General features: G+C 48.9%; 1 protein-coding gene across 1 annotated transcript; it reads left to right on the top strand.

Annotated features, from left to right (window-relative positions):
* Positions 1 to 1,657: 1,657 nt before the first annotated feature.
* On the top strand, positions 1,658 to 2,008 carry Asppvi_005188 (uncharacterized protein; the record flags this gene model as incomplete). Its single annotated transcript, XM_043301113.1, has 1 exon — positions 1,658 to 2,008. One exon carries the CDS (start codon positions 1,658 to 1,660, stop codon positions 2,006 to 2,008), a length of 351 nt encoding a protein of 116 aa, XP_043157048.1.
* Between the last annotated feature and the right edge of the window lie 10,260 nt (positions 2,009 to 12,268).

Raw genomic sequence — 12,268 nt, 5'->3', positions numbered from 1 at the left:
AATGATTGGCGCAGCCGCGCACGTCAAAGTCCTCGTCATTGTGAAATGCAATAAGCCAAGCTCGGATAAAAGGCCGAATTGAGATTTGGCGTGAACCAGTAAGGACTTGGTTGTCGATATAATGACGCCTCATCTCACTGGATTGACACTGTGTTAAATCGATTGGATACCGTATCAGGCTCGACAAGAAGAGACGTCGGCTGGAACGATCCCGCTGCGAAGGCGCTCCCCGTGAACACTCCCCTTGCAGAGGAACGACTCACGTCGGTTGTGCCAAAGATAATCTGATCTTCGGAAGACCTAGGCAGAGAGACGTTAGATGTACCCGCGCGCAGAGACATGATCACATCATCACAGGAGGAACCGAGTCCAGTTATACGTATTCCCAATTATCTTGCTATCTTTGAGATCATATGGAAAGCTACCAAGATAATTCGACCTCGCAAGTCCGACGGAGTACGAGCGAATTCCAACACAGCGGTACCACCTACTGGACTTACTATGACAGGTCAAAGTCTGGGAGCCACATGTTTGACGTCTGACTATTGTTCCCTGTCCTAGTCCCCTTGCACGCTTTCGCTTCAATGTCAAGAACATCAACATGAGGTCCAGGGAGGTATTCTTTGGGAAAAACTGGAGCGATGACCTTTGGTGAGTATCTGCTACCCGCGATATGATCCTGCAGAATATCTATTTTCTATGCTTGTCGAAGCCAAGGGACACGTCCGTTGCAGCGAGGACCAGTCGCACTGCTTCTCCTAGAACGGCATCCATCTCATTAATAACAGGCATGGGCAAGAGGCATGCGAAGTATTTGCAAGCTGAAGAATGAGGTTCTCCCACACTACCTTCGCTCACGAACAGTAAGCTGTCATTGAAGAAAGATCGAACATGCTGTCCCTAACAGGATTGTTTTTCAAGTGTCTTACTGGCGACCAATACCTGCCACCCTCAATCCGGACTTCGAATACCTGCAGCAACTCGGTGATGAGAATATCAGTACTCCAAGGAGCGCTAGTCAAGCCCAACTCTCTGATCAATGACTACCATGTGACTTTCTTGAACCAACCACATCACAAACTACAAAATCGTGTAAGTTATCGCTCTTCTCTCTATAACTGCCCTAGTCTTTACTGATTGATTAATATTAACTAATTCTTTATTAGCACATCATGGTAGTACCACAAAACTCCAGAACTTACCGTGCGACGTTTGAATAAATCTCCCAAGATCTCCGTGGAATCTTCATCCGCAGAAAGTGCGAGCAGAAGCATACTCTGTATCTCCTGGGTGTTACGTTCAAGGAAGAGCGAGTGCTTTTACGGGATATTGCGGTCGACGGCAACTACTTCATGATCGGGTTTTTTCATCTGTTTGGGCCTGTACATTTTCCTCCACTCGCCAGTCTTTGTGGAAGGGTTCCGCAAGGCACCTAGGTACTGAGTTCAGATATTGACTACCTCGACTATATCACAAGAACAAGGACAGTAACTAACTCACGCCTATTACAGTAGCCCCATTACGAACAACTACAAGTACTATTGCAAAGACATGAGCGACTGCTTTTACCGCTGATGCTCCATTGGTTGTCCTTGGATTTGCAGAGGCATCACTGAATACGTTCGACACATCTGTCCTTCTAAGCTATACGCGAGACATGGCTGCTATGGTCCAATCCATAGATACCAATCTGCCTCGTTGTTTAAGCCGTGATCTTCTGGATCCCCGCCCCCGCGAGCGTTTGCCTAGGGCTCAATGGGATGCTCCGCCGCCCACCGCGGGTGACGCTGCCATCTGGGAGTCAGCCCAGATGGTAGAGTTGCCCCCGGACGCTTGGTTCCTCGCGCGCACACACGAACCCTGCGGTTGTCCCGGACTCCTACCCTGGACAGGGACGCAACCCCTGTCCCGCCGCGAGCGTGCATGGGTTGCAAGGCCTGTGCTCTCCCTGGTCTTGTGGGCTGGCTACGGCAGCCCCAGACAGTTGGCTGTGCGCGCCCAATCGTGACTAGAGGTGGACCTCTTAACCCGCGACCTCTTCGAACTCTTACTGCAGAGCAGAGAGGGCTATTGCGCGGGAAATACGACGAAGCAAGGAGGAAAAACATCGTAGGGAAGAAGATAAGAGGTTTTATACGAAATGACCGATATTGCCCTCTAAAGCCAAGTCCATGTCACCCAGAGCTCTGTCAACAATCACGACCAAACTCGCAAGACTGGCAGCTTTGATCATGGAGAAACTGAAACCGGACAAACTCTCCCAAACTTGGTCGGCACCCTGAGTCCGAGAGCGTTCGCCGTTACAACAGCCCCGGCTGCTGTAAGTTATCAAGCGAATCCCTATGATAAAACCACGGTTCCAGATTCCGAACGCAATGGATGATGGATATACCATTGTCCACATTGCGTTGCTTGTCATTGTCCATACCACCTCCTCACGATGTACCAAACAAGTCGTACCCTTAATTCTCATCGTGGGACATATTTTCAGTTGTGTCTTCTAGGCCACGCGCTTTCGGGACAAGGCATAGGGCTTTTCTGATCAATGTCCTGTGACCGCGAACCTCCTTTGAATGGAGGGGTTTGCGTTCCCACAATCCAAGTTGATGGATATACTGGGTGGGTGTCCAGTACTACTGAACTGGACCAGTGCCATGGTAGTTGTGTTCAATGCAAAGACAGGGTGCTTGTGTGAACCTTTTTATGGCAAGGATGGCTCCTACACCACCAGGCCGCAAAAGTCAACACAAAATCACTTCATACAGACCGACAGTCTTCCGCTGGGAGGATCGCGGGCTCTAACTTCATCAGGTATTGCCACCTGGTAAAGACTCTACCCATTACCCCCTTATTGCATTCTTCATCATGTTGAAGTTTGCAAAAAATGTTCGCGTTCTCGAGATAGTTGATGGACATCAATACGACATTGCCCAGATAAGGCATTTCTGCCAGTCCAGCTTCGCAATGTTGTGCAAAGCTCATCGTGCACGACAGACCCAATTGGTCGAGAGTGTTGCAGTGCAGCTGGGCTGAGGATCGGGAGTCCCGCCTTGGTGCCTCTAGAGGGGATTCCGTGGTTGATGGAGGAATGGGATCCTGCCTGACCATGTTGGACTGGGCTTATATGGGATTATATGGGATTATGAGGTCTCCATTGCTGCAGCTGGCCAATTAGTCACAGGCTTGGACTCCTAGCATCTAAGCTGCCGGGGCGAGGAGCACGCCTTTTGTAGTGGGAAGATGTATCCCCTCCGCAACTTCTGATGCTTATGCCATCCAGTGCTATTCCCAGGAAACGTTACCAGCAAATGACAGGGGTAAAAGCGAAGAAAAGGCTGCTTGGGCCCAGTGCCCGACAGCATCTTCTATAACTGGGGATGCGGCGGTCATGCAGATGAAGATGACGAAGACAATGGTGAGCCATATAATAGTAGTCATGGCCCAGTGCCCGAACTGCAATGCTCCTTTTGCTGATGATGCGCAACCTATCGAAGTTGCTTTTCACGATACTACCAACAATCCAAACCCTAGCCACGATCCATTCTGGATCGAGGCTTTTTACCAACCCGGCATGAGCTACCAGTTTGTTGTGGCCCAGGCTATACAAGTTGCCCGTGCTACCTTCGGTCAGGAGCCAGTGGCGACTGAAATCCAGGTCATCGCAGATGACTTTCAATGGACAGCTGAGCTGAATCACCCAGTGGTTATCCAGGGCGTGGAAATTTCACTGTCTATATCTTCTTCACTTTTGTCGCACCAGTCAGGGGAATCTAGAGGAAGGGGATTCATGTACTTAAAGTCCGGACCTTAAGGACTAAGGTTCCTGTTTTCTGTTTGCAGATCCAGACTGGGATGTCTGTAGAGCATGAATAAGATCATAATATCATCATAAGTTCATTCTACACAGGTACCTGAGCTAAAGATGACGCGAATTCTAATGAGGTAGATACGGAATGACAAAATCAATCATTATCAACAGACAGTTGGAAATATCATTCCGCAGACGACCTTCCGACGCCTTATTCGAGAGATAGTTGATGATATCCTCCCGGATACGAGCTTCAGAATAACCAGAACTGCGATTGATGCTCTTCAGGAGATCGCGGAGCAAATTTAACAAATGTGTTCAGAAGTAAGTAACAGTTTTAAGTAAGAGTAAGCTTTACTATGTACGACGAAGACTGATGATCGACCGAACATTCAAGCTGGCTCTAAGGGAAAATGACGAAGCGACCTGGGAGGAGGCCAAGGACCAGCTGCAAAGGTATATTGGAGTCATGGTGGCTCAGCACTCCTGGCCTCATGCTCAGTGCGGGATCATCACTGTTGACAGACATATCGAGTTCTATTGCTGGGCGTTAGTGAATTTCCACCTTAGCCCTACGCAAAGGAGCGATGTATGAACTGATGAGAGGTTGCCGTCGTGCACGTCAACCTTTGATGGAGATCAGAAATGAGCACCTCGGTTGAGAGGTAGTTGAGTAGTGAGATATCTTCGTCCCTAAGCAGTCGTCTTAAGCAGCTTCGAATTCATCCCATGTTGGAAGCTGAAAACACGAACTCGTGTGGAAACAAGGAAGCAATGGCACACTCAATCCTTCTGAATATTGAGTATTCCATCAACTGCTGGTCCTTGTAGATGATGAACTGCCATACCTCAGTATATTGAGAAATTTTTCTCAATCCTGAGTTTGACACTGCGCAGACTTTTTAATTGATGACGAATTTGTTTGAGGATCTCAATGTCACAATGCTAGGGCATGACGGATTCATACTATTGCCGAAAGTTCATTCTGAATTCGCACGACGCATGAAGCCTCGGTGACTGGCCAGAGTCATCACAGTCCTCAGGTTCAGCGTTATAACGACCTGTCAGTGAAACTTGCTAAACGCAGCGGATTCTCCGTCTTCCTGGCTTTGGCTATTTCGTGATACATTCCCCTAATATCTGTTTCGTAGAGGATCCTATTCTGTTCCGTGTGCCCATAATCCTTCCACAGCCACGCGGAGCTCTACAAGGTGAGTTGCAGAGTCGCTGAAGCCCACTAACTGCTGCTGGATAGACGAATCTCGGGGTTCTTGCGATTGGAAACGCCCATTGCAGGAAAACATGAGCTTGGGTCATCAGCAGAACATTTGGCAACTCCAAAATAGTCAAATTTGCATCCTTCTGAGTCTTAGAGTGAGCCCAAGTTTGCAGGCTGCGCCCTTTTCCACGGTTTCAGATTGCACGAACATCCTTCCCAAAGTCTTTCTTCGGTCATGTACGGAGTAACGGTGGCACCTTCATCCTGACTGGATCCCCGGGGGGGTGAAGGATAGAGGCTTCGCAGGAGCGATCAGCAGAACGAACTAGAGGTGGAATGATCCCGGCAATAGGGGTCAGGACGGAGTAGCGTGGGCATAAATCCTTCACTGCTGTCTCAAATAGTATTTTCCATGCTTTTAGGCCCAACCCTCTCCAGGACGGCTTTCTCAAGCTCCATTAAGCCTGTGTTCAGATCAAAAGTAGTTCATAGGGGACAAGGACGTCTCCACCAAGAGTGCGTAATGCCTTCACAAAAGAGCCGTTTCAATCTCTCCATTGGCCGTCCATTGGGGCCATTACCGCTCCTGATGAACTTCTCTTCCAGTGGGGGACATCTGAAGGTTAGTACCAATACTTTCAAGCCTAGTATGAACATCCTTTGACTTTCTCACCCAAGAGGACTTAGGCTGCTCCTTCGCACCGACGATCAACGAAGGAAAGGAGTCCAACAGCCCGCACTACCGCTTTTGGAACTAATCGACCTCGAGACGAGACCAGATCTACAAGACTTCAACATCCATCGAACAACTAACTTAGGCTAAAAATAATTGGCTTCCACCAGCAAGTCGGAAACTCACGAACACTCACTTTACCGCGCCCAAAAGGTAAACCGGGAAAACGGCCATTTCTCTGCACGGCCAAACTCTCCACCTTTCTCCATTCGAAGCGGGATCCAGATTCATCCGGCGATTAACCGGGATCTAGGGCCTAGGCCGTTCACCGCCGATTTGAGTCACTGAGGGCTGTCGGAAATCTTGATCCTGCTGGAGAGAAACGCATGGAAACGCGACAGAGTCATGGTGGTTCACGTCGTAGACGGTCGGAGGTTGATGGCTTGGATTGAATTATGGAAGTGGTTGGTATATGGTTGGAACTCACAGAACAAGATTACGGAGTATTCGTTTCCGCCATCATCGCTGCCGTTGGAATCAGCCGCCACGTGTCTTGGTCTCTTGGATCGCAATCCTTCCTAAGGGTACGGAGGACAACCGAACACATTGCACTCGAGAGTGGCAGAAACTGGATGGCAGACTGTCGGAGAAAGATGGTTTTAGTTTGCTCATTCCATTATTATTATTATTGAATTCGAAAATGGATATTGATACGATAGCTTGGAAAAGTCGGTAGTTTCTCTATCAACGGCAAATGACACCTATCCCAAGCTCAGAGACCCTACACGTGGAATAAACCCAGCGGAGAGAGCGCTTCACCGAAATCCCCCCACTCCGTAGATATCTATCTACTCCATTCTTTGCCATATCAGTCAGGTCAAGCGAGCCTTCATCTTCAATGTAGATAGATAAAAATCGCCATCCCACTCCACCGTCGGTAACCGTCTCCATCATCCAACCCCACTTCGCTCTTGAGCACAATGAAAAGAACGTCTAGAAATGTTCTGGAACATCCGGACCCCTGCTCTCAGCTCCACAATGCACATACGATCCCTGCCAGCTAAACGACGGATGCTTGAAGCCGGTGAGATAGTAGAACAAACGGCGTTTCAAATCATCCACTAGTTCATATCCGTCGGACGCTTACGCAGTTACGCTTCACCCCGGTTGGGGTTACATGGTGGTTCGAGATGTGCTTTATTTGAGCCAACCACGCCTCAAGTGTCCTTAATAATAATGGTGTGGTAGTGGTCGTATTACTTCATAGATATTCATGTTAGATATTTACTGAGATCGAAGCATCCAGAAGACGCCGAGTCAGCAGTCAGCCTTGTGGGTTTCGGTGGGTTTCGGGCGATTATATATATATATCTACGGAGTACTCCGTACTCCGTACGGGGATATGTAGGTGAGGTCAGCGTGGTTTGAGACAACATTAACTATAATGTAACTGTTGCTGACGGATGTTGGTCTGACACGGAAATGACTAGAATTACGAGAGCAGGGTTATTGCAGGAGTATTATCAAAGAATAGCACAGCAATAATAAGTCGGATTTCTTGATACTTCCTTGGTTGCTCGTATGCTTCAACCCGATGACGATCAGCTGAACAGGCTATTGGGATGACGAACTCACGAGCACCTCGGAGTAACTCGCGATATATTTAGGAATCTGACGGTTTTACACAGCAATCAATGTAGCCATTTGCCACCTGTTCAGCTGTCAAATGGAATAAAGTGACATCGCAGGAGTACACGGCTCTTCGGAGCACCCTCTTTTTTATCCGATGTTGATGCTTACCTCGGTTGATACTAAAGCTACTTGCGAACCAAAACTGGAAAACGCCAGCCGAGTCACGAATCGCGATAACAGTCTACGTCAGTCAACATCAAGAGAGCAGCAGACAGTTGACGGGAATATCTCGGAAAAAGGATGCGACCGGTGGACAACATGCGGCCATCATATGAACAGGACCGAGGCATCGACACCATCCTTAATGACGAGTGTGGCTGGTCGCCCCCGATAAGGACGACCATCAAGGAGTAAACCGGGTATCATTATCGCTATACCAGTCGATAGCGAAGAAGTTCATATGGCATCGCACCTGCACCGGGAGTCGCCGACTGTGTTCGCCACATATCTCCCATTCCCGAGGTCAGATGAAATACGATTAACAATATGATCTATCCAGTGATGATCGTCCGGGGAAGCTGCGAAAAGGTGAAGCTCGTCCCAAGGTTCAAGCTATTAGTGAAATAACCTGGGATTTGGAATCGGGGACCCTTTTGCGGACGGAAGGGATCGCGATCTTCCGTCTGCTCCTGGGAACTGGGCCTGTAGCTCGAGCTGGAAGCAGCTTCCGCTGCGAGGAGGTCCGTCCTATGTATCCTTTTTCTCTGGGTTGGAACCGCCTTGCACGAAGTTGGAGATCCGTGCGGCGGGATTACGTACAATTGTCTTTCTTTKGAATGTACGGGGTAGTGGTAACTCTGGGGAGCTCGGGAGCGTAGGAGGGTTGGAATTGACTCTGACTTGTCTTCAGACGTGAGGAAGAATACCTTATGAATATGATGTACAGAATACAGGCGAGACATACATACTGTACGCACTCCATATTGTAGTACTACCATACCCCATACTGGAGCTTGAGCTTGAGCTTGGACTCCTCCGCTCAGGCCTTACTGTGGTAGCTCCAGAGCCACGCTGTGCTACAGCTCCATAACGATAATGATCTGCACCGACAGTCGCCTCACAGGCTGCGAGATTCCATCGGATTCCAGATTCTAGATTCCAAAATCATAGCTGGAATCCACAGCCCTAGATTGACAGACTCAATCTACTGAGGTTCTAAGACCTCCACCCCGGTCGCAGTTGCAGCAGCCACAGGTCATCCACATAATGTGGCCGATAGTCGGTAATGCCTGAGCGATCCATGCTCCTTCATGAATCAACACATATCAGGCCCTTCATTTCCTGTCGGTCGCTGGCATGGCAGGCTGGAATCCAATCATGGAGGGAGCGGTGAATCACCGCTCATTTGGCGCCTATGATGCTGGAGTATGGCGTGTGGCCAGGGAGGGTGGCTAATGTATGTACCCTGCACCGCACAGATGTGTGTGAGTAAGTGTTGTATGCGTGCAATGTGCAGTGCATACAGGATACATAATTATTGGCTAAGTAATGTGGTGTGTCTGTTTGTGTACACTGTGCAGAGCAAGGTAGGTAGTTGTGTCGACTGTCGAGGAGCGATGGATAGTGGGCCAGGTAATAATAATACATGCATTGCATGAAGAGCTGTAAGTGGGCGGAACTGCAGGGTTGAATCCGGGCTCATGGGCCTACGAATCTGATCTTTGCGATCTGGAATGTCGGGGGGGGGATTGGATGATGATCCCGGAATGCTGGGGTGCTGCGTCTGCAAGCTGCGCCCTTGATAATCTACCATCAAGGTATCAATATTTGCTAATTAGTAGTACAGAAGTACCTGCACTCAAAACAATCAGTGGCTTTGGCCTACGGGTAATGGAATGTAGGAGTCACTGAACATGGGAGGGGAATGGACAGATCGTCGTCGTCATCAAACAGTTATCGATCAATAAACCTGAGATGCAACATACCTTGAATTCAACGCTCATATTCCCCTTCTAGAAAGAACTTGTGAAGACACAGGGCCTTGCTGTCCTTATAAACCGTCTCCTTTATTGACCGAATTAGGGAAGCTGCCATATCCAGGGCAGACACATATGTATGTGCCTTGGCCAATGCATTCCCACGGTCGGAGGCAGCATTCAACAATAGTAGTATAAGTAGTCATCCCTTGATCCGGGATTCGCTCCTCCCATCACCGTCTTTCATAGCTTGGACGGTTGGACCTACACTGTTGTGAATCCTGTCAAAGTGTCCATCAGACACCAAGCTCCGCAAGCCCGGGCCCTGTCTCCTGGAAGCTGGGACCCTGGCACGGCCATTTCCCGGTCTTCCGCGGCCCATCCCGTGCCCCCTCTCCATTTTGCAAGGAGTACTTTTTCCAAAGTTGATTGATCGCAATATCTAATTATTGGGTTTAAAAGAAGACGTGATGTGATGCCTACCGGAAGACAAAAAGACACAACCAAAGCGACGGAACGATCCCTTAGCCCTATTTTTTAATGACCTTACCGCTCTAAGTAAACTACTGTTGACTAGTAGGACAGAGGTATCCGCCTGGACGGGTGCGATCGTCGATGTGGCTCTCCCCGGGTATGTGGAAGAAATTCCGCGGTGGCTGAAGCACGGCTGTTTGGGCCGCGATTGGGTGTCAGTCTTCCAATGTCCTTTTGCTTTGATTGCTCGTGATCGATAGGTAGATTTGATGACTGGGTCTAGACCTTTGGGATCCTGAACCTCGGGATACCTGGGTACGAGGTACCCCTGATAGTTAATAGTGACAGTCGATACATCGAATGTACTTTGGTCTCTTTTACAGCGTCGAAATAAGCTGTAGCCGTCATATTCTTCAGGTGTTTAAAGTACCTGTGGAGTAGAATTTGAAATCAAAAATTTGATGGCTCGTCCACATTGTCGGGTTGATAAAAGTACTGGTGCGTGGATGGTTATTCATCTTTCCTGATCGGGTAATCGTGATCCTCAGTTGATTGCTCGATCGGGAATGTAACACAGTGCTTTGGACTCTCTACAAAGTAGTCCGTACTATCTATCCTAATAGTGTCCTCATCTCTGCCTTATTCAAAGTACTTTGCACCTAAGGCGTACCCGGCTGGATGGTTCTCAGATTTGGGTGTCGCTGTCGGTACCTAGGCCGGAGGTCCTCTCGGGTACACATAGTGATCAGCATAAGGCTAGTAGCTGAGAAGTGGACATGCTCTGGATCCTTTGCACTGTTCCTAACATGTGCTCACGCCTTAAACATCCTGAACTCATCTTAAGTGTGAATCAGGGGCATATACTCGTCAGGGAGCGGTTGACCATCTTCACGGGTCTCTTCCGAGTGCGACTCCATCTGACATGTGTCACCTTGATTTGATTCCTCGTTGCTTGTGACATCGCTCACATATATGACAGCCACCAATAGCTGGCTCTTGGTAGTACAGAGTACGTCCGTTTCTAGTCAGGGGAGCTGGTGCGGAGGAAAATACTTGGCTTGCGACACAAAGAATCCATACTTTCCTTCAGTTTGTAGTAAATAGCCTAGAAGCCGCCTCCATCTCTCTATGGACAAAGGACAAAACTGTATTGGGTAGTTGGTAGGAGCAGACGGAGGATTACCTACCGAGGGAGTCATCCATTTTTCCGTCCAGCTACCTAGGCACCATGGGGATAATTCCACGAGTCACAAGCTCGGCTGAAGTCACGGGAAAATCCAATCTGGCGAAGGAGGCGTGTTTCATATGTCTCATCCTGGTTGCCTAGTAGTGTAACTTATTGCTGCCCCAAGACGGGGAGATTTCCGGAGGAGCGGGTCGGGGGCCGTTGGATGCGACAGAAGTGCCTGGGCCTCACAGAGTACCTACAATCTAGCGACGGAGTTACTTCACACCAGACTCATAGCCTTCTCATTTATCCTAGGTTACTTCAGAGGGCTGGAACATGGTATTTAGTGGGGGTGAGTTGAAGACAAAGACACGGTTCAATAACCTAATTAATGGATTTAACGCCTCTTCTCGATGTCTTTAAGCCGAGTCAAAGAGCTCCACCCCCCCCATTGCCCCCGTCCCATGGTCTGGGTTGGGGAGCTATCATGTGTCGGAATTCCGAGGTACCACCGGTCGCTCTTTCGTGGGGTGCCTCACTGCCTCGGGTGGTGGGCGAACATCCAAGGGAAAAGAAGCAATCTGCTGATGATCACGGTTCCCTCTGAAGAGACTGCGGTTCTTTGTCCTCGAGTTGAGGGCAAAAAGAGGATCTGGCTGATATTACGGTCATGGGCATGGCAAAATGAATTTTGCCGCGACCGCGAGGTGCGACTGAAGAAGCCGTAAAATAAGGACTGAAATAAGGACGCATGCGTACCAAGTCTTAACAAATAGCCGGATCTCCACCGCGGATGCCGCGCATTTTACCGCGCTTTAGGGAGGCAGAGAGGTATTATACTTTTCTTTTTTCTAGCTCGTTATTTGGAAGCCACGATCAGGAGTCAGTAGGCTCAGTATTCAGGAGCCAACGTGAATGACCTTGGGCAGAGATCAAATCAAGACTTCACAATCAGGATGCAAAAAATCAATCATTTCCCAGGCTTGCTGTTTGACCCCCTGACCGCCAGAAAGAATGGCCAGGAAACAACACACACATAAGGGCCTAAACACTCGACATCTACCTATCTACACGCAACGTTTGCAGTTTGCTATCTGGCTGGACCGTCGACATGTATATACTCCTGTAAGAACTTGCGGACTTGCATCCGCCCGCTGTACGTACCTCTGTGGCATCGTGCATCCGCTGCGAGGAATGGATCAAACCACAGGAGCGGTGAAAATCGAGCTATCATCCTGTTGTGTGATTCGACCGCGCACATTTCTGTTCGAGCTTGAATACAGCAATCAGCTTTCAAGGTGTTGACCGCAAGAAATAC

The sequence above is a fragment of the Aspergillus pseudoviridinutans genome (assembly GCF_018340605.1).
Source record: "Aspergillus pseudoviridinutans IFM 55266 DNA, scaffold_3, whole genome shotgun sequence".
Lineage (NCBI taxonomy): Eukaryota > Fungi > Ascomycota > Eurotiomycetes > Eurotiales > Aspergillaceae > Aspergillus > Aspergillus pseudoviridinutans.
The sequence above is the reverse complement of the archived record's forward strand: the minus strand, read 5'-3'. Positions and strand labels throughout refer to the sequence as shown.